The following is a 27,965-nucleotide window of genomic DNA, read 5'->3' as shown; positions in this document are numbered from 1 at the left end:
GGACCCGGGTGGAGGGCCTGTGAAGATGGGCGTCAAAGCCTCGGCCGTTAAGGAAGAAAATCAAAAAGCCATCAGACTTGTTTGTTGCCGCTCAACGGGAGGGCCGCCACTTTACATTTAAGCCTCCCGCCGCACAAAGGGCTTGCTCTCCACTTGGAAAGTTGGAGCGAAGCGCCACGCGTGCTCTTTTAGCTGTCGACTTTCACAGTACGTCGTACCTGGAAGCACTTTATAAGCGTTTGGAAGTGACACTGGATTTCTGTCGCTGGGCGTTAATCAAGCCACCACGTAAACAATGAATGGGACTGACACGTGTAGTGATGTGCTCAAGCTCGACCCCGCCCTGCAGCAAGTATTTTTTTTTCCCCCATTCATGCATTACAATTTGAGATTTTAAAGTTTTAAAAAGCTCTTTACAAATTTAGTCCTCGGCATGGAGTAGGTACGATCATTTTTTGCAAATATTTTTGTCCTTTATTATTTGAACTAATCTTTTAGTTCTGGAGGGAACTTGAGCAAGCCATTTTGCTCTGAGATCATACAAATTCTATCCAGTTTGAATTTAGCTTTGCAAAAACAGTCTTTGACTAAGGTCAAACAGGTCAAACTGAAATTTGTGGTCAACTATGCATGTTGGGGGGGACAAAAAAAAAAAACGACTTCAAAAAAGATTTGAAACACCCCCACCCTGCCCTCCCGCCACCTTTGGAGTACCCTGAGCACTGATGTGTGCTGTCTTGATGGCTGGCCTCACTCTCTTCTCGTCTTTTGCATGACAATCAATCAGCCAAGTCCATGGACCGTCACAGGACAATGCCACGCCACTTGGGTTTGATGTCTTCTTAAGCTATTGAGTAGTCCCCCTTCCAGGCTCGCCCTGTATTTTGTGTGGCTTGTTTAAAAGAAGCAGGAAAAGATTATTCAACGCTATTGATCAGTGTTTAAAAAATATTCATAGAATAAAAAGATTAAATAGATTGCAGTGAGGATGGATGGATGAAGATAAAAAGGGAGTGGACGTGACATGAAATGGTTTGGAGTGGAGACCTGCAGGCTGAGCATCTCAGACCTGCAGAGTGAAACTGCAGTCTGGTGTTTGCTTCGTATGGGTGTGGGTGTGGGGCGAAATCAAAGGGCCGAGACGTATTGTTTCAATGTGAAAAGGAGCTAATGGCCGACCATCGCAACTCGGGATCTGCAATCCACAGGGTGCCCCCGGGGCCGGGTTGGTACAATGGCGCCCTCCCCTCCTCCGCTCCCTCCCCGCGGCGCGTCTTCCTGCCGCAATCTGCGGCCAACGACGCGCGCCAGGGGGAGCGCATCTGTGCGCGCAGGGGCCCGGGTCGTGAGGGCCGCTCGGTGGGGGAGAAGCAGCGCCACCCCCCACCGCAGATCCCGAGCAAGAATAAGTTCCCCCGAATGCTCCTGTTGCATTTATGCTCACGCATTTGTGAGTGGCAAAGAAACAATCGTTCACAAAGCCCTTAGTTAATCCTCAGAAAATGATTACAAATGAAATGGGAACTAAAATCATGATATCCTTCATAAAGTGCAGTTGGAAAATAAAAAAAAATCTGAATTAAAAAAAAAACGCTGAGCAGTGTAATTAAATCCGAATAATGCTCTTATTTAAAAGTTAAACTGCAACATGCATGAACGTAAAATAAAAAGTCAAATCTACAATTCAGAATGACAATAAATACTATTTATTTTATTAAGCTCGATGAACAAAAGCTCTAATGACGTGTATTTTAATATCAAAGCCATCTTGTGAAATGCTCCATCGTCTAAACAATCATTAGAATCCATGTGTGACCCATACTTTGCATTGTAGATGCGTTGGAATTAAAACACACACAACTTTAGACTTTTTACAGTTGCTGCAGGTTAAGTGGGACCACGCCCACCAAGGGGTTGCAGGGGGGGCGTTACCAAGGTCATTGACAAATTCACCTTCAGCCGTGCGTAATTGTGCGCAGCAGCCAATGAGCGACGAGGCCGAAGATCTGCAACTTTGGCAAAAAGTGCGCGGACCAGCCCCGATCGCACATTCGATCGGAGCCGGTGACCCGAAAGCGGCCTTTATGGACTAGTCTGCCTCCTTTTACCGGTTATGTTGGCCCGGTTATCCCCCAACTCCCTTGGCGTTTTGATTTGACTACTTTTTGGTGTGACCATTAAGGTAAGTCTGTTGAGTGGCAAGATGTCCGAAAGATCCCACAGCCCAAGCTCGGAGTACCAAACCCGCCCGTATGACTTCAGCCGGCCTTGCACGCAGATTTTGGGCCAAGAGGGCCTCGGGTGTTCGTCCTTCCACCAGCTCACCATGCCAGAAGCGGGCGTGCTTTACAAGCAGCCCACCTATGGTGGCCTGCCGTCGGCCGCCGCGCAGAGCTTCTTCCCCTTCCCGTCGATGGGGGCTGGCGACTACCGCGCGTCTGAGCTCCAGGCCGGAGACTTCGGCCAGCCCAAGTCTTGGTATCCCTTGGGTGCCCCGGAGTACACCGGGCAGGTACCCGGTGTAACTGCGGCCACGCAGCCCACCAGCCTGAGCCCCCCCATAGCCGAGACCCGGGAGCAGATCAAGCTCCCCGAGATCAAGACGGAGAAAGACACCGGGGAGGACTACTCTGGTGAAATGAAGGTCCAACAGTACCCACCGGCCCCCGCCGCCATGCCGCACGGAGTCTTCTACTCGAGCCCCTGGAACCCGTCCTTCTGGCCGGGTATCAGCCACCTCACGCCGCCCGGCAGCGGAGGAAGCAGCAACCAGAATCCCTCAACGTCTTCCGCGTCGTCACCATCCATGTCCCCGTCACCGCCCAGCAACGGCATGCCGGCGAACGCCTTCTTCGGCGTCAACCCCGGCCAGGGAGCCCCCGGGCCTCAGGGCCAGAACCCGGCCTCGTCAACACGAAGCAGCGGATCGTCCAGCGGGGGTTGTAGTGACTCGGAAGAGGTAAGCTGCTTAAACCAATGACTAAATTAATATGCATAAATCCAGAAAAAAACATTCGCTTTAACACCATATTATAGGAAAACCTTTCCACTGAAGAATTGGAACAGTTTGCCAAAGAACTGAAACACAAACGCATCACTTTGGGTTTCACGCAGGCTGATGTTGGCCTTGCATTGGGCAATCTTTATGGTAAGTTAATAATCATATTCAACCATTGCAACTGTATTTTTAAAAGAAATTAAAATGTGTCTTTCTGTTGTAGGTAAGGCAAACGATTGATAAAATCTTCAGGTGCTCAATGGGTCTGGATCTCACCTCAGAATTAGTGTCATTTCTTACTAATATTTGGATTCACGATTATACATTTTGGAAAAAAGGGTTCAGTCTTACTGCTTTTTAGCATCTTCCACTGGTTGTAGTACCAGAACTGACCTATGAGTGGCAGTGTGGTGCCACAGTGCATTGAGACAGTAGAAGATGCTGAAGCTAAGCAATCAGTTTCTATACTAACTACAGAGTTGTGAGTTCTTCTATTTTCCTGAATTTACCATTATAAATGTGTATGGTTTAAATTTTTTGATTGTCAAGGCGGAAAAACGCTCATTCGGCCCAATTGTTGGTATGCGTGTACCCTTCTTAATTCATGTCATTTTTTGGGGTGGCGGTTGTGCAACCCCAGGTAAGATGTTCAGCCAGACGACAATTTGCCGCTTCGAGGCCCTCCAGTTGAGCTTCAAGAACATGTGCAAGCTGAAGCCCCTCCTCCAGAGATGGTTGAACGAGGCCGAAACGTCGGAAAATCCCCAGGATGTAAGTTCTCTCGCTCTCCTTCCACATCTGCCGTCTACTTTACAAGACAACAGAAACTCATACGATGGGGGGTTGTCACCATGGGCTGATGTCCCATTGAGAGCCTCAATGAAAGACCCCCCCACCCCCCCCTCCCCGCTGCTATTGTGACCGCTCGTAAAGCCTCCTGAACCTTGACCTTGTCCGAAGGCCTTACAGGTACCAATGTGATGCAAAGTGTTGATGTGCTCATTCAGATGTACAAGATCGAGCGGGTGTTTGTGGACACCAGAAAGCGGAAGAGAAGGACAAGCCTGGAGGGAGCCGTCCGCTCAGCTCTGGAGTCTTATTTTGTCAAGTGTCCCAAACCCAACACTCAAGAAATCACGCACATCTCTGACGATTTGGGCCTGGAGAGAGATGTAAGTCATTTGTTTACCCTCATTATCATTCCACCCCAAATATTGAATTTTTTTTGCATTGTCACATGCAGGTGGTCCGCGTGTGGTTCTGCAACCGGAGACAGAAGGGCAAACGCCTGGCCCTACCCACGGACGAAGACTGCGACGGGCAGTACTACGAGCAGAGCCCTTCGCCCCTCAACATGGCCGCCTCCCCCATACCCGGCCAGGGCTACCCTCCGCCGTCCGGCTACCTCGGAGCCCCGCCGCCGACGCTTTACATGCCGCTTCATCGGCCCGACGTCCTGAAGCAATCGCTGCACCCCGGACTGCTGGGTCAGCTGAGCGGGTAGAAGCGGCGGGCGGCGCCACGGATCACCCGCTCTGTCCAAAGATGACTGATCACTCCGCGTCAACAACTTGAAGTGTTTTGCTAATGCATGTTAAGTTATTCAGTAGGCCGGATTACCAAAGTGCATTTGACGCAAGGCAGCTTTTAGTTTTTTGTCGTGCAGATGATTATTATTTTTTTTGCTTTTACTCCCAGTTAAGTCATTTAACAGTATTTGAGCGGAGCTGTTGTTTGTCGTGTTCCACTTTTTTTGGTTTTAGATGTTTTGATGTCAAGAGAATGGTGGGGGGGGGGGGTCAACTATCTCGTTGCTTCGTAACGAAAACAATGTCATTCTGTAAAAAGTGCCTTTGGAACAAGTTATTTTTTATTCTTTTAAGAGTTGTTTGGAAACGTAATGGTGGACTACTAAGAGATTGAATGCAATATTTTGATAACAAAATGGTCCTTGCTGCTAATGTTCTCTGCTTTAATTGCACATTTTCAACATTTCATCAGGTGGAAGTCTCTCTCCTATATTTTTGACAGTCAAGTGTTGAAATGTTTTCTATCTATGCTTCTCCACCACCACTGTTGGTTTAAAAAAAAGATGATTGAATACATCCTTTAAGAATAATATAACTTGTATTTGTATAAAAATATTGACCTGCCATAATAAGCATTAACATCGGTAAACAATTTGAGATAACTTTGATATGAAATATATCAAGCAAATAGATCATTTAAATGTTGTCATTTGGACTCATCAATGAATTTTCAAACAAAATAGATCATTTAAAGGTTGTCATTTGGACTCAATGAATTTTCAAACAAAATCAAAAAAAGTTTTCATCCTGACAAGTTTTTTTTTAACTGTTACCACTGCTGTCGATTTATTTGTATGTGCAAGACTTTGGCCAGTTGTATTTAGATGAAATATGTCTAACAATGATTTAATTTTGATGCCAGTTTTAAAATTTAAGAATTTTTTGGATACATTGTGTCTGATATTTCCATATGTAATAGATGCATATACACAATTTACATTTACTTTATCCATGGGTCCAAAGCACATTTATTAAACACCATGTAAAAGCTGCAAGCAAGTCTAAAGTTTATTAACAGAATAACATCAAGGGCTGTATAAACTTGAAAAAAGCAAAGCAGCACAAAAATGAATGAAAATATATTACCATCAAACAAATGCTTTTACATATTGAAAGCGTTTCGAGGAAAAAAAAAAATCCAGTGGTTGTAATTCCCCCGTTGACCGCTAGATGGCACATTTCATTCAATTGGAAAAAAGAGTGAAAACAGGAAGTTAACCAATTCAGTTCTGCTATGTCTGAGCACTGAATGTCAAATCTGCTTCAATCCTGTTTGTAAGTAGACAAAAAGAATATGTGCATCGCTCTTACGCTCTCTCAACTGAAATATGTTTGCATTATTTTGAGCTCAAACACCTTTAAGTGCAATTAAGTGCAAACAATGTGTAGCATTGTTGCTATCATATCAAAAGTAAACAATACAGATTTGTCAGCTAGTTTGAATCACTTTGCAAGTATTTCAACATGTTTAGTGAGTCTCTCCAAAATGTACACAGGTGTAATTATAAAAGAAGAAAAGCACACTTGGTTACGTAATATCCCAACTTTGCTGGGTGTGTTCAAAATCCACAGTATTTAAATAGTAGCTCAATGTGCAATTTCTTTACGTTGAATACCATTAGCATGATTCCATGCAGCCAGGTCAGCGTAAACTTTGTTGGGAGGCAAATGGCTGAAGCAGATCTTGCACAATCTCTCGCTCCACTTAACAGTGTTCTTCACTTTCCAGTTCTTCTTCCACAGAAAGTACTCGCTGTAGCGCTTCTGGTCCCCCGCCACCTGGAGCAGATACTCAGCCAGCTCTTTAACAGATGCAAATTCGTCAACGTGGATGAAGGAATGAGGAGGAGCCAGGTCTTTGTAATCCTGTACCGGCGCTCCCAGAACAACGGGAACCGCTCCCGACAGGTAAGCGTTCCTCCACAGCTTCTCTGTGATGTAATCTTTGGCCTCAGAGTTCTCAAAGGCCAAATAGAAGTAGCAGCGAGAGATGGTGGGCAGGAGTGCTTCAGGGGTGAGCTTAGTCTTTGACCAACGTCCGTAGACCTTCACAGGAATTATGGCTCTGAGTTCCTCGAATATTTGGCTTCTTCTGTAGTGACTTCTGTAGTTGCTCACCACCCAACATGCCAGAAAGCTTTTGTTCCGCGCAACATCCTGCACCGGATTTTCTTCTTCTGCCTCTTTGGCGAGCCGCTCTCCATAAGGAATTGTAATATCCGCATCCCTCCTGTAGCTGATAGTTAAGTTGAAGCTACCTGCAAATTTCCTCAGGTCTCCATTATGAACAGGGGACTCCAGGGAAATCCAAGCCCACCTCTGGCCCGGCGGTCTGGGAAGATCCAAAGGGAGTTTCTGAGATCCTTTGACCAGCTCAAAGTTGTGGAACACCACCACGTCCGCCGAGGGAAACCACGACCTCTGCTCCACGATCTTGCAGTGCGGAGTGCAGCTGTAGCTCGAGCCCACACTCAGGTCATTGGGAACATTGAAGGGTCGGTGCCACGTCAGAATTGTCAGTTCCGCACGATGATTGGAGTCAATGATGAATCCCTTGAGCCAGACGTTAAGAAGAGCCAGCGATAAGACACATAGGAAGGTGAGGATTTGACACTCCCTTCTAGCCTGAAAATGAGGAGGAGTTTTTTTTTTCTTAATAAGAAGTTAAATGAGAAGTTTGCCTGTTTGAGGTGGTACTAGAAGATTCCAAAATGAAGGAGATCGTTGCACTTCATGTTTTCATATGCAATATTTGAACAAAGGTGGCATATTAAAATAAAAGAAAGGGGTTGAAGAATTGTGCCCTGCGGGACTTCACATGGTTTACAGTAATTATAATCCTAAAATATAAATCTTTTCTCTTTAGGTTTTATTAGTTCTGTTAGTTTTCCGAATCATGAGGAGTGAGCATTTACCAACAGGTTGCGTTTCGGAGCCCCCATCCTGTTCAATCACATGAATGTCTGCTCAGAGATCCTGAAGAAACACACAGTTTGAGACTGGGTTAATTTTTCCAAATTCCACCATCAAGTGCAAAAACACAAGTTACCGTAATTTCTGGACTAAAAGTCGCTCCGGAATTTAGGTCGCATTAGCCATAAAATGCACAATAACGTGGAAAAAAAATATATACGAGTCGCTCCGGAGTATAAGTCGCATTTTGGGGGAAATTTATTCGACAAAATCCAACACCAACAGACATGAACGAGCAACAACAGGCTAAACGATACGGTATGCTAACGTGGCATAAACACAAACTAAGAGCTGAGAACGGGCCTGACGTAACATTCAGTCATTAAAAGAAACTATTACATAAATAACACGTTTATAAAACCATCTGTGTCACTCCAATTCATTAAATCCATCGATCGTCCTTTGTCAACAATGGGTGCGCGGCGCTGATGGCACTTCCAAATATTCCACAGGCCCATATAACGATATATAAATTAGATATCAAATAACTATTATATAAGCAATAATATTATCAAACCATCTGTGCATCATTAGATCCATCGATCAAATTCCTCGTCCTTTGTCAACAACGCCGGCCCTTTGTCACCTTTGTCATCCCGTGATCGAAGCTTTGTTCTTTTTTTAAACAAGCGCCGCGCTGCTGACGTCACTTCAAATTCAAAGTACTTTTAATCGAAGTCAAAGTCTGCTTTATTGTCAATTTCTTCACAGGCCAAGACACACAAAGAAATCGAAATTACGTTCCCACTATCCCACGGTGACAAGACATAGTACACAATATACAAACAAGTAAACAACACGAAAAAATAAAAGCAAGAAGGCACAAACAATGAATAAATAAGAGTGATGAAAAAATCATAAATAAACAAATAACATGATAAATAAGAGGAGCAAAAATGGAGCAAGTCTGCATACAGCAGACAGGCCCTTGCTACATCGCGCTTCGTTTATCGCGGTTTCACTTTTTGGACTATATAAGTCGCCCCCACCCAAACTATGAAAAAAACGCGACTTATAGTCCGAAAATTACGGTAAGTGCAAATGTTTTTCTTGCTCTCAAAGAAAAATCAAAGATGGGAGGACATCTAAATCGATTGCGCAACAGTACCGCAAAAGTCTCACTTTTACGCAACACACACAAAAAAAAGAGGAACTATAGGTGACAGTTCTTGTCAAAAAATGCCAAGGATCTGTCTTACTGTCAGCCCTTGATTATGTTAGTGGATTTTGTCCAAAATATTGTACATAAAGCCTTTTTGATTCTCACTCTTGTTTCTGGGTCCAAATACTGCATTTAACTTGATACAATCCAAGCATGAAAAAATCTCATGTGACATTTTTTTCCCTTTTTTTCTTAATACCAATATCACTAAATTTGGAGAGGATGTCAACCGTTAGCTTGCTTCTAATCTCATGACGCCAAAAGGACCTAGGCCTTTTTTCTGGAGATATTTTTGTTACATTAAGCAGACCAGAAATAATCATTGAAAAAAAAAATGACTATTTGTCTGGGCATGCCATGGAATAATTTCAAATTGCCATTCTTTTAAATAAACAAACAAACTAACAAACAAACACATAAATAAAAAAATAAAAAAATAAATACATAAATAAATAAATAAATAAATAAATAAATAAATAAATACATAAGTGCATACATTAATATATAGATTTCTTGGTTTCCAAGCAATTATCACATGTGGAGCAAGATTTGGACCAAGAAGCAGACGTCACATGAAATGTATTAATATTATTATTACAGAATATTTGCCGACCATAGAGGCTATGCAGTTGTCAACGTTTCAAAAGTCTGAACAGGATGTGGTGAGAGATTTATGTTGGCAGTGGCACCATTCTATATGTTGCCGCTGCAGTTAGGAAATCACCAAGATCACGCAGCCATTAAGCAAAACACGCAACCTCCCTCCACTCCACTGACCTTACGACGAGCCGAGAGGTGGTCAACATCCCAGTGCCATCCGTTCCTTAGAGCATCTTTGCACGCTTTGATAAAGTGTCACCAGTTTGAAGGAAGAGGCGGGGCCCATTTGAACTGCAAGTGGCATCCCTCAGCCTCGGAAGCCTCCAACCAATGGTACGTTTATTCTACCTGGTGTCTTGCGTATGCTAAAACTGAGAGGCTTTTGGTGGTCGTAGGGGAAGTCAAAAAGGGAAATGGCACTTTCGGACAAAAAGGTTGGAACTGGTCTTAGAAACTCAATATTTGAGGTTTTTTTTTTCACTGCAGTTTTGTCATTGCTGATAGAGATGCACCGATCCGCGTCCCAATAGATAAAGGAAAGTATCGGCTCACAGATCGGCTGCATTTTCCGATACCCGATCCATCTATTTTGTTGATATCGGGGCCGATATCCGATCCAGATATCGGATCGGTGCATCTCTAATTGCTGACATTGAATACAGCCAACTTAATTTGACACCAATTAAGGTAAAGTTGACAAGTCAACTAGTTGGCCTCGACCTCCAGCATACTGAAGCTCACAAAATTCCAATTTGAATGTAATAGAGTCATGTTTCTTGGCGAGTCATGCTACCTGCTATGCAGGAAGGAAGGCAGTTGGCAAATGTTTGAGATGTGTCGAAATGAGTCACACGTCTGACAGTGAAATGTTTCCTTCCCAATTTGGGCAGAAATTCTGAATCAGCATTTACCCCATCGGTCAGGTTATGCTTTTTCTCACCATGGCCACCGGGGGCACTAAAGGAAGCGAAGTTGCTTGTTCATGTAAATTAAACACCTCGAGGCGGCACATTTAATGAATGGAAAGTCCCTTTGGATACATTTGTGTGCAAATTCAAGAGTAAAATTTCCATAATAGGTCTGGCAACACGTCCAGACTTTTACCCCACCTCTCGTCCAGTCTGCTGTGATTGGCTCCAACTCACCTGCAAAGTTATACCAAGCATTGTACAAAATGGAGGCCATCATGACACGTTGTTGAAAATATTTTGGGGAATTTTGCACTTTGGTCCTGGACGCTGTTAAGGGTTGTACAACAAACAATTAAGGAAAGTACAGAGTGAGCCTTTTTTTTTTTTTTTGCTGAATATGCTACGAGGTCGAAAGGAGAGAACAAGATTTACAGGTCACACAGGTATCACTGGGAGGAGCTGTGGATTGTCAGGTGTGGTTTGCCATCAACCAAATACCAGCAGCGCACAGACGACAGGAAGAAGTAGACGGAGGCTGAACGTTACCACGAAAACACGACAAGTGGAGTCAAATCAAACGAAAGAGCAACCAGCGGTGAGAGCAAGCAACGGCCACTGTGAGTACAACACTTCATCAAATCTTGCAAGGATTTTTGGAGAAGCAAATTTTAAATATGCTATCCCTGCAGGAACGAGAAGGGATAAATGGCCCAAAAAAGGGAGGACAGAAACAATGACAATCCCAACATTGAGCTGTTTGTCAAGGTGAGGCCCGTCATTGGTATTTTCAAATTTTCTTGCAAAAAATGATCGAAAATGACATTTAAAATGACACATTTATGACATTTTGTTCTGAAAAGACAAATATTGCATTAGGAAATAATTCTGGTAGATTAATGGGACCCACCAAATAATACTTTGGTTTAAAACATAAGCTTAAAGAACACAAACTGCTTTACAGCTTTGCTTTAATTGTTTAATTGAGTTGTTTTGAAGCAACAACAAACTTAATAACTTTATTGAATTTGATTTTGTCGTAATGTGGGCGTGTAGTCCCTCCACTTGAAATTCCGCACACTTTGGAGTCACGACAGCGTGAGCCGAGCCTGCTAAGCAAGATGTAATCACATTTTGGTCAGATGCACAAGCCAGAAGCCACTTTGAGGCTGGCGTGCCATTTCAAAACTTTTTTTTTGTTGCTACCTCCGCCGAGGAAAATGTCAAGGCCTTTTGGATTCCAATGTGATGGTTGCGATTATTTAAGAAATGTTTCAAGTTGTAACTGTTGAAGGTAAAGGATTAAAAATGGTCCTTGCCCGACTTATTAAAAATTTTTTTTTTTTTTTCCAACTTGTTAAAACATTTTTTATGCAAAACAGATGGTCCTTGTTCAGCTTGATAAAATATATATTTTTTTTCAACTTGTCAAAATATTTTTTTATGCATTTATATTTTATTTATCAATGTGTAATTATTTTCAGAATTTTAATAATTTTTTGAATGCAATAAATATCAATCGACTATTAATGTCGGATACCCTGTAATTAAAATACATTTGTATCCAAATGTGTTTGGGCTCATTCCTGGCACACGCTAATGGTTATGGTTGAAGCAATAAAAATCCATTGAAATGCTGCCAGATTTAAAAAAAAAAAAATCTCACTGTGGTTGCAAGGCAACTCTAGGAATTCTTAGAAACACATTTTATTTATAAGCAATACACTTAATATGCTGCTAGCATAAGTGATGCCAGCACATCTTAATTTATGGCTCGTCAACAACGCTCTTTATACGTGCTGCCGCTGTGTTAATGGACGGGTGTGATAATTGATTAATTGATGGTTAGGCAGCAGTTGATGGTGTGTAATTGATGACAGGGGTAAGTGCTTCCTGTGTTGAGATGCCTTTGATTTCATTTGTGGTCTAAATACAATGGATATAAAAAGTCTACACACCCCTGTTCAAACGCCAGGTGTTTGTGGCATATATAAATATATATATAGAAACAAAAAACGAGATCCAGGATGAATCATTTCACATCATAAGGTGATAAATATTTTTTCATTGATTATCTATGTTCTTCTCCCAGGCCAGCAATGATGCTGAAAGTGTGGGTAACTGTCCTTTCTCTCAGAGACTCTTCATGATTCTCTGGTTAAAAAAGGTCAAATTTCTACTCACCACAGTCGACATGAAAAGGTAAGCAGCATTTCGAGAAAAAAAATTTCTGACTCACCATACTTTCTGTTCTCGGCACTGGTGTTTTGGTCCATGAATGGACAAATAGATTCGGTTCAATTAAAAAAGGTATTTAAACAATCCTCTCATGAGTTCACCACTAAAAAATGTACACTTATTATTATGCAAGAATACAAACTTGAAGGTTAATTTGTTTAATGAGTATCTTCTGGCTAGAAAAAAAAATCTAAGCATTTTGCAATCCAAGGAGAAGAAGTCTTTGCACGTTGCACAACGGAATTTCATTCAGTCCTCCTCAGCAAGTTGACGCACAACAATGAAGGAACAAACAACACAGTAGATAGATAGAAAAGTATTCAAACAACACAAGCAATTAACTTTATCATAATTGTTGCCTTGATAGAGCACCAGATGTGTTGAAGGAATTAGCTCCGGGCTCTCAGCCTCCATTCCTGGTCTTCAACGATGACGTCAAAACAGACGTTAATAAGATTGAGGAGTTCCTGGAGGAGAAATTAGCACCACCAAAGTGAGACAACCGCATCTCACTCTGCCGTAATGCCTATAAGTGTAACGATTAATTGGATTTCTCATTTAACCTTCCGATGGCAGGTATCCCAAATTGTGCTGTCGATACAAGGAGTCCCTGTCGGCCGGAGAAGACATCTTCCGTAAATTCTCAGCGTATATTAAAAATCCCATCCCTGGATTAAATGACAGTAAGATAAACGCAACAGTGTAATTGTATTTGTCTTCCATGATCTGAAAATGTATTTTATTTTAGTTGCGGGGCATCATCAGAGATTATGGCAGATGTCTGTTACTATAGTGGTGGCCCAAATTTGTCTTTTTCTGATACCTGCAAAGTGTTGCCAGTAATGCCACATAAGTGTGATAATAATTATGGAACTTCTCGTCGATCTGACTTCTCGGTACAATTGATTGCATCACTTGAAGGCCTCTTTTTTTAATACCAGCCACCAGATGACGGTGTAGACCAGAAAATATCTGGAGGGTGGATGTTAGTACAAAGTGTCAATCTGTATTTTCGTTTCAGTGTTACAGAAGAACTTCTTATCAACCCTGGTGAAGCTCAACATGTACTTGGAGACACCGCTGCCTCATGAGTTGGACCAGAACCCATACGCTACAGAATCTACACGTCCCTACCTGGATGGAGACTCGCTCACTTTGGCTGACTGCAATCTGCTTCCCAAACTCAACATTGTCAAGGTGATCAAAAAAATGAATATGACAAAAGAAAAAAATAAGATTTTATTTCATGGTATTTACATCAACTTTGTTAAACTCAACTAGGTGGTGTGCAAGATGTACCGCGACTTTGACATCCCTGACGAACTAAAAGGCCTCAAACGTTACCTGGACAACGCCTACAAAAGGGAGGAGTTTCGCATGAGTTGCCCAAAGGATGTAGAGATCCTCATCGCGTACCAATCTGTGGCTAAGTATCTCAATAAATAGAAGAATGAACAAAGAGGGTGTTCCAAAAGTTAATATCCACTTCCTTCCTATCATTGAAGAGGCATTCACAAAAAGCCAGAGAAATGGAAACAAGGAAGTGTATAATGTCTTTCAGGACACCCTCTGTGTAAGATTATGGTTACAATTTATCTTCAAAATCCACAGAGCTATTTTTAAAGGTCTTATGTACGTGCTGCATTGACTATTAAATCCTATGGTGTTATTTCTGTGGCGTCCTTTGAAAGAGCACAGAAGCACTCCTTTAGCCACAGAATATTGATGTCCTGTGCTAGTGTGCAATCACGTATTATTTGTAAATGTATCTACAGTATGTATTAGGCATTTACTCAATGTAAACTGCAATGAAGGAATAACATTTTAATATAAATCTCATAAGCTTAACTCATGTTGTAACATTGGTTTAGATCTCATAGCATCTTCTTCTCAACATATTTGTACATATTAGAGAGAAAGCAATACCTCTTATGTATAAGACCGTTATTACTTTGAGCAGTAGTTTCTTGAAATATGTATTCTGTTGTCTCCATTCCTCACAATTTTCTGTCCCTAGAAATAAAATGTAAGAAAAAAGTGAATAAAATAAGTTCTTGCTTGACTTTTTCCCCCACCTTACCTCACCTTGTGAATAGCATTTTACATCAAATCTGTGATTTACTGCAGACTTTTTATTTATTTATTTATTTATTTATTTATTTATTTATTTATTTATTTATTTATTTATTTATTTATTTATTTATTTATTTATTTATTTATTTATCTATTTATTTATTTATTTATTTAGACGGTTAATAACTACAATCAAATAAATAAGAGAAATAAAGGGATTTAAGGTTATTTTAAACTTGCTACTGGCGACGCATGAAAACATGGAACAAGCTTGTTCTCATTGGATGACTCAATTCAATGGTATTATAGCAACTACAGATCTGCCTGCCCATTGGTCAATGCAATAAAATAGGCGGGGCTAAAGCAAGTGTCAGCACATCGAAAACTTTGTTAGCTGCCAGCTAATTTTGGTCCATCGCCAGTTTTGACAATGACCTAAATTTGACACAGTCTCTCTACAAAACACCGTAAAGTAAGTGTGGCCTCCTACGCACATACAACGTTACCGGATACCGTTTTGACTTCGTTCATTGACACCGGCATGAATGCCTCTTCTGGTATGAGTTTCAACCGTTAGCTCTTAGCTAGCTCGCTAATGTTATTATTGCTAACGTTCCATAGCTTCTTCGGTGATGGAGAGTTGCCGTTGTTTATCTCGTAATGTGAACGTATGACTTGTTATGCCGAATAGTATTTCGATATAACAAACATGTATTAAGGTATTGACAATGACTGGCGTTGTGTTTTAATTCCATGTAAAATGTTGTTTTCGTAGTGCACACAAACAAGCCACGCCAACGTGATGCTCCTCTTGTCCGAGTATGTCAATCTCGTAAATAAATTAAGTATGTCAAGCAAAAACATGTGACTGATCATGTGACATATGATTCAGGATGGATTGCCGTGCAGGCGGTGACGATGGAGACATCTGCGGATGGGCCAGTTCAGTAAGTTTTACATCTGATTTAAGTTTGTGATGTGCAACACAATTAGGACAGTGCAAAAGTCTATCTACAGGGATCGTTTCCCGTTTTTCATCCCGGACTCTGACCCAGACAGTACTGGGTGGACTGCAGTGTTGCAATTCCGCTTTTTCTTCAAGTGTCATGGAAGGGTAAATGGCAGAAATGACACAAAAACAAAGCACAAGCAGAGGCTTCTTTCCAATCTGGATCTTAATACGTACATATTAGATATATGTGCTGACACAGTAGGTGTCACTTAAACATTGACCGTAAATAGATACTGAATGAATGCATTAAATGGCAATTGTGTGTTCCATTTGGTCATGCAACATTACTGGAGTAACAGTCAAGCAGGCTGGACTGCATTTTTTTGTAAATTACACAACAGTTCCACTGTGTAGTGGGACCTTGACAGAAGAAAATCATAGCATAAAAAAATAATGCCTAGTCAATTCTCACAATGCTTTGTGTTGTTTAATAATGGTAATGTGTGTAGATGCTGGTGCACGGCAAGAATGACATCACAGCAGTAACAGCACGAGTGCAACAGTTTGTGGAGGAAAGGATGCAGACCACTATGGTGAGTACAACGAGACTTGTTTTCCATTTTTGTGTCATAACAATTTGCTGAACTTACATTGACCCTTCCTATCACTAAATTGAAAGTAAATGGGGACAGTCAACAGCGCCCTCTTCTGGTTCCAGGATTCTGAACTTTTGTTTTGATTGCATCACAAGCCAGTGTGCGGCCAAAGCCTTTCTTTTTTTTTATTTGTAACAAATCTTAAATAAATACAGTAAGTTCTGTATTGTTTATCTTCCAGCTCACTGGTGTCCTGATAGGTGCTGCCGCCGCAGTCGCAATGATCGGGATTGTGGTGCTCTTCTTGTACAGGAGGTTCAAGCACGCTCGTGAGTCCCACGTTGATCCTGAAGATATTTCAAGTCTCAATGTCAATAATGTTGACAATTCTCCCGATTGGGCTCTTTTTATTAGGTGAACAGCAGCCTGGTGTACCTCATTATCGCTTCAGAAAACGAGATAAAGTGCTCTTCTATGGTCGGAAAATAATGCGCAAGGTATTCACTTTTCTGTCCAACAATGCTTTTATTCAGGTTTTGATCCTAAAATTTTTATGTCTTTTTTTTAAGGTGCAGACTTTGTCCGCAATTCCTCCATCTTCTTCATCGTCATCTACCTCAGTATCAAAGCAACCGCAGCGAGTGCGCAAAAGAACCAAAGTTCTTAGCATTGCTCGCAAGTATGTCCCAAAGAAAAAAAAGCATTTTCCGGTCGAGTTCTCTAAATGAACCCCGTGTTCCTCTGAACAGAATCCTTCGCATCCGTAAGGATCCTCCGACTCTTCAGCCTAAAGAACCGCCACCTTCTCTGCTGGAGGCCGACCTGACAGAGTTCGACGTCCAAAGCTCCAATCTGCCGTCCGAGGTTCTCTACATGCTGAAGAATGTCAGGTGGGGGTCTGATGAAATGTTTTTGCGCAACCCTCGAGGGCATTCAACAACATTGATGTGTTTTTTGTAGGGTGTTGGGACACTTTGACAAACCCCTCTTCCTTGAGCTGTGTCGCCACATGGTTTTTGTTGAGCTGCAGGAGGGCGAGGGTCTCTTCAAACCCGGAGATGACGACGACAGCATCTATGTGGTCCAGGATGGACGACTTGAGCTCTGTATCTTTGAAAATGTAGGATTACGAAAAAAAACAAACAATTTTGCCCTTGTTTTTAAGCAACATCACCGAAAACAAATCTCCTTTTTTTTTTTTTTTTCTGCCTTGTAGGACGGCACAGAGGTGGCAGTGAAGGATGTTCTTCCTGGCGACAGCGTACACAGCTTGCTCAGTATTCTGGACATCATCACGGCGAGTGACTTCATTTCACAGTCGCTCCTCTTATCTGTCTGTGTCTGCTCTCTCCTTTGAGTCAAGGAGTTCATTGATATATTTTCTTCAGGCTTTCTCCATCCTCTTCCATGCAAATGAAATGGCCTAATGTCATTTCCCTCTCTCAATGTCTTTTCTTATTGGTCCAAATTGGAAGATTAAACTAGGTACAAAGGATGGGCGTGAATAATTAGTTTCCAATTATCCAGTAGGCTATGTTAGCCAGCAATGAAGATCTAATGCAATTTTGGCATTGCATTGTATCTTTCTCCCTTAATATGCTACCATGGCCACACGGTCATTTTTCACTAACTTCTATTCTTTATTACTAAGTGCTTATCAGCCAATGAGATATATTTTAAAAAAATCACATTTGACTCCTTTTCCCCTTATTCAGGGTTTTCCAGCTCCTTACAAGACTGTATCCGCTCGTGCAGGCACACGCTCCACCATCTTGCGTTTGCCTGCATCCGCCTTTGAGTCTGTGTTCAAGAAATACCCCGAGACACTTGTGCGCGTCATTCAGGTAACGTGGTCTCAGTGTGTTATTGCTCAAAATCATTTTACTGTGAATAAAAGAAAATATTGTGTCTTTTCAGATCATCATGGTGCGACTCCAAAGGGTCACCTTCTTGGCATTACATAACTACCTGGGCCTGACCACCGAGCTGTTCAATCCGGTAGGATGATTAGTATGCATTTACTTGTGTATTCTCTGTACTCTCTGATGCAGAGCCACTGACATTAGCAGGTGCTGGCAAGGAAACCATCCGTGCACATTTACAGAAAGTGACATAAACCCTCTGTCCTGCACATGCAAGCTAATTTCACACAACATTAAGCGCAGCATCATAACACTGTCCTTCATACGGGTCAAAACGAATAAACCACGAGCACCCCTTCAGAGGAAACTTTACGACCAGAAATATCTTTCATAAGAGAATACTTGAAAGGGCCAATTGCTAAAGGCGTTAAAATATATTACAGTAGATGTGCTATTAAATATAAATCACACCTCAGCCCAAGTCTAAAAATGTGTCTCGCAAGCAGAGGTTACACTTTTGAATTAATAATCCTCCAGAATTAGGGTTTAAAAAAAAAGGCAGTTGTGTATTTTAGACGGCAAATAAATACCCTTCATGAAACCAGAAACGCTTATTTATGTCGTCTCTATGCATATTTTATCGGACTGTTTTGTTGTTGAATTGACAGGAAAGCCACGCAGTGCCTTTGTCCAATGTGAACATGGCGGCGAGTGAGGCAATGTCTGGCAAGACCTCTCGCCGTTTGCACTTCCAAGATGAGGCAGCTGTGGGGAGCATGGAGAGCCCTACGGAGACAGGTCCCACACACACACACATTGATTTCATCTCTTTCACTGGTGTTCAGCAGGATCCAAAACTGTCTTGCTTTATGTGAAGCAGATGGCGTAAAGGACAGTCCTTTGAACAGCCACAGGAAGCAGCGATCCATCTCATTGCCCCCCGACAGCGCAGGTTGATCACTGTTAAACTTAGGGTGATAACTCAATCGGTCATTAAGAGAAGATTGCACAGGTATTCATCACATTACCGGTTACAGGCGACATGACAATGGCGTGCGAACGGGCTCGAGTCAACATCGATGAGCCTCCGCCCAGTCCTGCCAGTCAGAAGGTAAAAATAAACTAAAGATGAGCTCGCTTTTATCAATGCAGCTGGTTTTTTTCACTGACATTGCTTCCGCACGTGCAGCCCAGCCTGAAGAAGAGTGTGACCATGCAGCATACGCCCTCTGAGGTGTTTCACTACACGGACAACGGGGGGCAGTCTGACAACATCCACCTTAGCAAGAGCGGTTCAATCTTCCAGGCTGCTAAAAAAGACCTGCTAGTGATCATCCAGTTGCAGGTTTTTATCTAACATGTTTTTTTTTTTGTTTGTTTTATCTTTTGTTGTTTGAATTTGATCCCAGATGCATCGTGTATATTGTTTGCAGGATCCCAGCCTTCTGGAGGGAAGAGTGACCCTCCACCAAGTAAAAGCTGGTTCGGTTGTGGCTCGTCAAGGAGATCAGGTCATTAATGGGCTTATTTCTTCATATAAACATATATAAAACAAAAAAATCACTTTTCTGCCCTCTGCTCTTTTTTTTTTCCAGGAAGTGAGCATCCAGTTTGTTATTTCAGGCCTACTCCATGTTTACCAGAGGATGATCGACCGTGAGGAGGACACGCGCCTTTTTGTGACGCACCCTGGAGAGCTCGTGGGTCAGCTTGCTGTCCTGACTGGCGAGCCCCTCATATTTACTGTCCGAGCTCAGCGTGACTGCAGCTTCCTCTCCATTTCCAAAACCCATTTTTACGAGTTAGTGGATTAAGTTGCTTTGTTTGTATGTGTAAATAACATGCTTGATATAACCGTTTTTTTTTTTCCTCCCCAGGATAATGCGTGCCGAGCCCAAAGTAGTACTAAACGTCGCTCACACGGTGGTGAAGAGGATGTCATCGTTTGTCAGACAGATTGACTTTGCACTCGATTGGATGGCCGTAGAAGCGGGCAGGGCCGTCTACAGGTACTTGGAGCAAAGTTACGCTTAATACCTTCCTGCCATCTGGCCGTCCCTTTCCGTAAAGATGAACACTTCTCAAACTTGTTATGTTGAATTGCTGTTAATGGAAGCGTATATTCCAGGCAGGGCGAGAAATCCGACAGCACTTTTATTGTGCTCAGTGGACGACTGCGCTCTGTAATCATGAAGGAGGATGGCAAGAAGGAACTGATTGGAGAGTACGGCCGCGGTGACCTGATTGGAGTGGTAAAGACCAAAATCTTTTTTTTGTTCTTCCCCAGTAACGACACTTTAATAAGCAAAATGCAATTAATCGTAATAATTGAAGGTTTGTTGCAGGGTTGTTTTCTCCATACCTGCATTATTCTTATAACTTGGTATGTGGGTGTGCAGTGTATAATTAGTTCACATCTTGTCAGCATTAATTAATGCACATGTATATTTTTTTCTTTCTGACATGATAGTTCTAACAATACCTAAGCCGAAGGATGCTATGGTTACGGTTACCAGGAGGTCATTTTTGTAGGAGTTATGTTTCACACCACTCTGTTGCTTTCCAATCACTAATTATGGAGATAAAATTAGTATATGGGGGTGACATATAAAAAGTTTTTTCCGTCTTTTGCTTTTCATTTAAAATTCTGCCATTTTCAGGTGGAGGCCCTAACCCATCAAAACAGAGCCACCACCGTCCACGCCGTACGAGACTCCGAGCTCGCCAAACTGCCCGAGGGCGCCCTTAGCTCCATCAAGAGGAAGTTCCCGCAGGTACCCCGAAGGCCTTGGAACTTTAGATCATTCACCTTCTCCTCTATACATCCACCATCTCAGATTTGCCTCAAAACAAAGTTTTTGCATCGCAGGTCGTCACCAGACTCATCCACTTGCTTGGACAGAAGATCCTCCAGCAGGTTAATCTCCCTCTCACTGGTGTGTGCACTTTTTACAGTGTTTATTTGTGATTGACTAAAAAGAGAAAAGAAAAAAAAAGTTCAGTAATCAATAACATGGACTCTGTTCCCCCAGGTCGCAATTTGGCACTGCACACCCCGGGCAGTAAATGGGACGCAGGCAACCAGGCCTCCAACCTCTCCACACTGACCGTCCTCCCCGTCTCCGAGGAGGTGCCGCTCACCACCTTTACTCTGGAGTTGCAGCATGCACTCCTCGCAATAGGTACAAATAAATATTATAGGGAAGCTCCGACTTTGCTGGATTTGACCTTTTCTGCTTTCCCGCCGTTCAATATCCTGTTTACTTTTGAGCTTATGAAGATGTCATTCAAAAGATTGTTAAATTGATTGATTGTAAAGCTCGGTGACAGTGTTGTTCTCGATAAAGTTTCTCACAGGACAAAAATAAAGGACATATCGATAAGAGGAGCTACTTTGTAATAAATCAAACAGAAGGTCGGTGCTGAAGTATAAAATGTGACGCCCCATTTACCGCTTTCACATTCAGGTCCCACTCTTCTATTGACCAGTGATATAATTAAGCAACGCCTTGGAGCTGCAGCACTAGACAGGTATTTTTATTTTAAATGACACTTTTTAAGTTCGTCCAGTAATCTCACTCCATGTCCTGCTTCTTTCCCACCACAGTGTTCATGAATATCGTCTGTCCAGCTGGTTGGGCCAACAGGAAGACATCCATCGGATAGTTCTCTACCAAACAGATTACACGCTAACTCCTTGGACCCAGCGGTGCATCCGTCAGGCCGACTGCATCATCATTGTGGGCCTGGGCGAGCAGGATCCAGCCGTCGGAGAGGTGAGAGATTAATCCGTAAGACTGGAATGAACTTGCTCAAGGCAAGCTCAGTGCTACTTAGACTGCAACCAACCAACTAGCTAGCTAGCTACCAACGATCTTCGATGGCTATGAGTTTGGCAAAACACATTGCAGTAATCATGACAAAATAAGATACGCATCTTAAAAAGTATCGAGCTCACAAAGGGATGACAGAGAAAGATGAAGAAGCTTTGGTAATAGCTAAGATAACCCAAGACTGACAAGGCTAGCACGTTTAACACCGTGATTAAGTGTTCTTGTTTAAAAATGGTCAACTGGAAGCAATTTCGGGCTATTTAAATAATTTTGACTCGACTTGAAAAACAAACTTCAAATCCCAGGGATAAAAAAAAAAAACACATCACAAGGTATTTAGCCATTGTAACAGCATTCTGTTTGCATTTGACCCTTGGGCATATAAGGTAACAGCAGATGAATATTAAAGAAAAGGGTAGAGGCAGGAAGTGACCGTCCAGCGGATAGAGAAATAATTGCTTTCTCAGGGGAGGACAATGGGCAAACAGAAAGAAAGGAGTGTGTCCACATTTAACAAGAGACGGTGGGAGAAACGGAAAGAAGGATCAATATTTGCTGGGGCACAGAATGAGTCACAGCTGAGGGTTTGATCTTGCAGGAACACACGTACACGCACAACATCTTGCCTTCAAAACATCGAGTTCCAGATAACACCTGTGCAATTACTACTTTCCCACCAATTCAGACACCTTCTGTCTTTACCCGCAAACATTCACTTGTCATTATTCCACGCATGTGAGCACTGCAGCGCCTGTAAAATGTTAATGGTGTCCCTCTAGCTGGAACGCATGCTGGAAGCAAGTGCCGTGCGCGCCCAGAAGCAGCTGGTGCTGCTGCACAAAGAAGACGGCCCCCCTCCCAAGGGCACCGTGGACTGGCTTAACATGCGTAGCTGGATCTCCAGACACCTCCATCTATCATGTCCACGACGGGTTTTCTCTAAGAGGAGCCTGCCCAAGCTGGTGGGAGGGAACGCTTTATACAGAAGTCATCCTACAACATCTTTTATATTCTAATTCTGCCAATCTTTTTTTTTTCTTTCTTTCTAAGTTGGAGCTGTATCAGCGTGTGTTTGAGAAGCCGGCAGACCGCCACTCAGATTTCTCCCGATTGGCCCGAGTCCTCACTGGGAACGGCATTGCCCTCGTCCTGGGTGGAGGCGGGGCCAGGTAAAACTCAAGATATCGTACAAATACCGACTTGTCAATGTTGAATATTCAGGCCTTACACGTCTGTGCCCTTTTTTTTTTTTATAGAGGTTGTTCCCAGGTGGGGATCGTGCGAGCCCTCTGCGAAGCCGGCATCCCAGTCGACCTCGTCGGCGGCACCTCTATAGGTTCCCTGTTGGGGGCGCTCTACGCCGAGGACCGCAGCCACAGCCGCATGAGGATGAGAGCACGAGAATGGGCAATGGTGAAAATTGTCGTTACTGTTCTCAACCACGAGCTCCCTTATTTACATTTGAGGATCCCCGTCATGTATCCAAAGCCGTATTTTTAATCATACCACCGGAGAGCATCACAAATCATATTCCAGATATCATCAAAAGGCAATTTAAAAACCCATTTCCATCCTCATTAAGAAAAGACGCCGGAATGAATTAGCTTATGGTGAAACTTTGATGCTGATCACATCGTCCTCAGGAATTTGCGTCATGCGGGTCGACTTGCAGCGCTCGGGGATTTCTCCCTTGATGTCATACTTGAAGTCATCTCCATGAAAACACTTTGTTTATGTGGGTTGGATGAGCACATTAATATTCGGCTCCTCCTATTCCTCTTTTAGAATGATTTGAAGTGGTTTTACATTTGTTCTTGTTTTGTCGCTTTCAACATGTCATTGATAGTGGTGGCTCTTTGTGAAGGTGGCTGAAACAGGGAATCGTTTAATCTCAAGTGCAGAATGAATACTTTGTTTATGCGCGTGATGATAGTCCAAGAGCCCAACAGTGAGATGCTGTGTGCATCTGGTAGAGGAAATAAAAATGGGGGAAAAAAAATGGCATTAACAATCTGGCCGATTCTACATTATCTTCAGCGGAAGCACTCATCTTGGTCAAATGCCGTTTTTATTCCGTATAAGGAAGAAAGCAAACCTAATTTTCACTCTCTCTCGCCGCAGGAAATGACTTCAGTATTCAAGAAGGTTCTCGATTTAACATACCCGGTCACGTCTATGTTTTCTGGCGCGGCCTTCAACTCCAGTATCAGCAATGTCTTCAAGAGCAAGCAAATTGAGGTGAGATGAGGTGATTCCAATGGAATTGAAGAAAGGAGGAGATACTGGCGGCGGAATGAGTAAGCCTTTAAATCTGTTACCTGTTTATGTTTTTGTGTACGCAGGACCTTTGGATACCGTATTTTAATATCACAGCTGACATTACTGCCTCTGCAATGCGAGTGCACACTGATGGTAGGCGCACGTACTCCTGATGAACGTCAAAAGTGCTTTATTAAAAATATCTCTTACTCACTGCTGTAAAGACATCATAGCAAGATTGTTCGTGTTTGCCGTTTGAGGTTCTCTTTGGAGGTATGTTCGTGCCAGCATGTCCCTTTCGGGGTATCTGCCTCCTCTCTGTGACCCGAAAGATGGACACCTCCTTATGGATGGAGGGTACATCAACAACCTGCCAGGTCTTTCTTTATAGCTGCCTAATTTTGTATTTTTATTTTGTCAAAGACTTATTCAGCTTTTCATTTTTTCGCCACTGCCAGCTGATGTGGCACGCTCCATGGGGGCCAAAGTGGTGATCGCTATAGACGTGGGCAGCCGCGATGAAACTAACCTCACTAATTACGGCGACTCGCTTTCTGGCTGGTGGCTGCTATGGAAACGCCTCAATCCCCTGGCAGAGAAAGTCAAGGTAAAGGCATTGATTCGGAATTAATATATAGTATGAGGTAACTTGACCTTGGCTTTAGCGAGTATAATTTCTGGGGGTTTCTCCCTCGTGCATGTGCTCAGGTGTTGAACATGGCGGAGATCCAAACCCGCCTGGCCTACGTGTGCTGCGTTCGACACCTGGAGTCGGTGAAGAACAGCGACTACTGCGAGTATATCCGACCGCCCATCGACAGATATCGGACGCTGGAGTTTGGGAAGTTCGACGAGATTGCTGTATGTTTATGTGAACGCCATCGTCATGTATTGTTTTAATTCTATCATTTAAAAAAATAGAAAACTCACATCTATACACGTATGTCTTGTTAGGAGGTGGGATACCAGCACGGCAAAACTGTGTTTGACGTGTGGACTCGCAGTGGAGTTGTGGACAAAATGCTGAAAGACAGACACCAAGAGGAATTTCACAACACGCAATCCAAGAACAATGTAAGCATCCGCTTGGTCACTTGGCCTTCGGTCTGCGTCTTACATCACAAACCTTTAGACACGGCGGGATTTTTTTAGTGCTGCGCTTTAATACAGAATCCCGGCACGACAAAGCAGACTTGACATTTTGATGAAGCGTTCCGTCAATAATTGGCTTTTTTCCATCATTCCCAGACCAACCGTAATCAGCTTTTATGCCGCACTCTGTTTTGTGCCAATAGTGCGTCACGGCGTTCCAGCTTTGGGCTCACTGTGGCTTTATATCACGAATCGCAATGTTGTTATCTGACCTGCTTATCAGACGGCACCAAAAATACACTTGTTCATTATAAATGTCTAGTCGGCCTGAAATATTATGACTCCTTCTTCTGATGCCTCAAAAATGAATAAGAGCCTCATCTTGTCATCACTACTGCTACAAACAAACATTATTGAAAGCAGAAATGCAAGGTTGGAAACAATCAACCTTGAGAATCTTTTGTATATATCTATTGTGTTTTCTTTCTGTCTTTCTGCAACAAACAATAGCCGGCCCACGTATGCGCTTAATGAGGCTTGTGTATCTCTCCTGGGGAAACGAGCGCCACATATGATGGCGTAGCCGTGCTTTGTACTTTATGTCCAAAAAAAAGTCATCTTGCTTTGCATTTGCCAGCGCAGAGTGAAAACGGAAGTATAACAGGTGTCGCAAACTGAATATACAAGTGATGTAGGTTTCTTTCCCCATTCACTGAGGTTGTCTTTGTGCCTATTAGGTAGTGACATGCCCCAACGCTTCTTTCACCGACTTGGCTGAAATCGTGTCTCGCATTGAGCCGGTCAAACCCGCCCTGGTGGATGGTAAAACCACACAGACACACACGCACATTATTTGTAAAGTCATCTTTTTATTATTTCAGCATGCGCAAGTATACTCATAGTACACATACATGCATGCCGGTGCTATTCTCTAACTTGATTTCCTCCTTTTTTTCTATTGTTGTGCTTGATTCAGTCACTTCTTGCTTTTTGCAGTAAACACCCAAACTGAAACTTTCCGCAGAATTTGCGAAGGAAGCAAAAAGCGATAAGTGACATATTTGTAATGGTGTGTGCATTCATCCAATTACGGATTGTTTCTCTATTTGCTCTTCCGACCTCGCCACTCGCACGCCCACTTCCATCTGTCTCCCTTCTTCCACGTTTCGCCGACAGCCCCACAATGTGATTTATTATTATTATTTTTTTTTCCCCTCTTGTCCTCACCACTCTCCCCCGTCAGAGGAGTCAGACTACCACACTGACTATGACGAGGAGGCAGTGGAGAGCGCACTGTCTGACCTGGAGCTATACGGTCACTATGGAGAGCATACTGAAGGGGAGGAGACTGCCGACACGGTGTGGGCCTTTGGTCGCGCGGGCGGGTGATCTCTTGCAAGCACCACAACTGCTGAGTCACATTTTCACTCATGTCAGGCACACTCGACAACAAGTGGTTTAGGTTAAAACAGAAAGTGTTTTGTTTCTTTTGAGTGAGTGAGCTCAGCCTTATGCGGGAAGAAAAATAAGGTGAGGCCAAATCAAAATTATTCATATTTTGAGTTATGTTTTATTTTTTTCCCCCTTTGATTTTCTTTCTGTATTCAGATATTTTTTTAATATAGATTCTTGAGTCATATTTCTTTTACTACTATGTTTTTACGATATGACTTTCAATTAATTTTACGATTTTAGTCACGTCAATGTTAAAAACGTGCTGCACCTCAGACCATTCCATTTCTGTGACATTTTCAAAATGGTAGCATAGGTTTATTTCCTTTGACTTTTCAAAATTATATTGATGTATCATTACAAAATAGATAATTAGTAAATTCAATTAAAGGACATGTTGAAATAACCATGCAATAGGATTCCAATTCAACAAATTTGTCTTATTTTGTGATGACACATTCTCTTAATGAACATCCTTGCAACCCTCAGGATGAAGAACTGGACGAAAGAAGTATCCGTCGTGTGGATGCAGTCTCCGGCCACGAACACTCACTGAACATCTCAGCCGACCAGGAAGTACTTTCCAAACGTTCCCCCAAGTGATAAGTGCAATAACGAAAGGACATTAGACCACCGTTGGCCTCTATTACATCCCAGCTTTACCACGTGGCTCTCTAAGATTAACCTTCATTCATCTTCTAGTCCCGCTCATTCCCAACCATCATCATTTCTCATATTGAGAGCTTTAAATGAATCGCATCAGTGAAGAAGCGAAGCAATTGCAAAAGTGCTATCGGGTCAATTTGTATGAAGGAATATTAGGGGCACTCTGAAAATATGGGAAAAATTGAACAGTCATGATTATATAGCAAATTTGTTAAAAATAATGATAATTAATTCTGTGCATTAGCAGAAAGGTTGGACAAAAAAAAAAAAAAGAACTGCCACAATGCCCACTTTTTTTCATCTCCGAATTCAACCATCAAAAAAGCCTAGCTGTTGCCTTTTAATACACTTTGGATTATGTATTATGAGTTTACTTGACTGTTTTTGATGGGCCCGTGTCGCCTCTACTTGCCATGCGAGATTTATTGTTACCCCCCCCCCAACCAACAGCACCGTACAGAGAACAAATAGACCCATCAGTCCAGATATGCACATCAATGCAAATATTGATTTATTTTTTCATATTAAACGCTATGTGTTACATTTAAAAAATAATAATAATTGTTTGTCGTCACAGTCATCAATCATTTGATCGTTTCAATGTAACTTGCAATCCTTTGTTCACGTAGCGCGATGACAAATGTATGTAAATGTTTCATCACTAACGTATTCATTAAATGCCTTTCATAGTGAGGAAGGTACAGTGGCCACA

The 27,965-nt window shown here is 42.5% G+C and overlaps 4 protein-coding genes across 5 annotated transcripts; 3 read left to right on the top strand and 1 right to left on the bottom strand.

Annotated features, from left to right (window-relative positions):
• The first annotated feature begins 2,066 nt into the window (after positions 1-2,066).
• Positions 2,067-4,785, top strand: pou5f3 (POU domain, class 5, transcription factor 3). Its single transcript, XM_061293432.1, has 5 exons — positions 2,067-2,959; positions 3,037-3,148; positions 3,639-3,769; positions 4,006-4,170; positions 4,242-4,785. Exons 1-5 carry the CDS (start codon positions 2,204-2,206, stop codon positions 4,500-4,502), a joined length of 1,425 nt encoding a protein of 474 aa, XP_061149416.1. The 5' UTR covers positions 2,067-2,203; the 3' UTR covers positions 4,503-4,785.
• Positions 4,786-5,570: 785 nt separating this feature from the next.
• Positions 5,571-9,704, bottom strand: fut7 (fucosyltransferase 7 (alpha (1,3) fucosyltransferase)). 2 transcript variants are annotated; one of them, XM_061293434.1, is made up of 3 exons: positions 9,500-9,704; positions 7,503-7,563; positions 5,571-7,140 (listed from the first exon to the last, which is right to left on the bottom strand). In XM_061293434.1, the coding sequence occupies exons 2-3, from the start codon at positions 7,527-7,529 to the stop codon at positions 6,175-6,177; spliced, it is 993 nt and encodes a 330-aa protein (XP_061149418.1). In that variant the 5' UTR covers positions 7,530-7,563; positions 9,500-9,704; the 3' UTR covers positions 5,571-6,174. The 2 variants fall into 2 exon arrangements, with proteins under 2 accessions (XP_061149418.1, XP_061149417.1); XM_061293433.1 differs by having other exon boundaries at positions 5,571-7,212; positions 9,500-9,702.
• A 986-nt stretch (positions 9,705-10,690) lies between these two features.
• clic3 (chloride intracellular channel 3) lies at positions 10,691-14,530 on the top strand. The gene is made up of 7 exons (XM_061293435.1): positions 10,691-10,850; positions 10,923-10,998; positions 12,323-12,432; positions 12,836-12,961; positions 13,045-13,151; positions 13,490-13,665; positions 13,750-14,530. Exons 2-7 carry the CDS (start codon positions 10,939-10,941, stop codon positions 13,912-13,914), a joined length of 744 nt encoding a protein of 247 aa, XP_061149419.1. The 5' UTR covers positions 10,691-10,850; positions 10,923-10,938; the 3' UTR covers positions 13,915-14,530.
• A 370-nt stretch (positions 14,531-14,900) lies between these two features.
• pnpla7a (patatin-like phospholipase domain containing 7a) lies at positions 14,901-27,965 on the top strand. The gene is made up of 37 exons (XM_061292847.1): positions 14,901-15,098; positions 15,317-15,360; positions 15,434-15,488; positions 16,003-16,086; positions 16,331-16,418; positions 16,504-16,586; positions 16,659-16,768; positions 16,839-16,979; positions 17,050-17,209; positions 17,306-17,386; positions 17,805-17,933; positions 18,007-18,087; positions 18,620-18,749; positions 18,832-18,903; positions 18,989-19,062; positions 19,141-19,296; positions 19,385-19,462; positions 19,547-19,752; positions 19,829-19,960; positions 20,080-20,203; positions 20,612-20,725; positions 20,821-20,887; positions 20,984-21,133; positions 21,419-21,482; positions 21,559-21,727; positions 22,564-22,746; positions 22,835-22,953; positions 23,041-23,197; positions 23,906-24,022; positions 24,127-24,196; positions 24,304-24,420; positions 24,502-24,650; positions 24,752-24,904; positions 24,998-25,117; positions 25,873-25,957; positions 26,379-26,494; positions 27,077-27,965. Exons 1-37 carry the CDS (start codon positions 15,087-15,089, stop codon positions 27,188-27,190), a joined length of 4,104 nt encoding a protein of 1,367 aa, XP_061148831.1. The 5' UTR covers positions 14,901-15,086; the 3' UTR covers positions 27,191-27,965.

The sequence above is a fragment of the Syngnathus typhle genome, linkage group LG12 (assembly GCF_033458585.1).
Source record: "Syngnathus typhle isolate RoL2023-S1 ecotype Sweden linkage group LG12, RoL_Styp_1.0, whole genome shotgun sequence".
Lineage (NCBI taxonomy): Eukaryota > Metazoa > Chordata > Actinopteri > Syngnathiformes > Syngnathidae > Syngnathus > Syngnathus typhle.
Note: the sequence above shows the minus strand (reverse complement) of the source record. Positions and strands in the feature narration are given on the sequence as shown.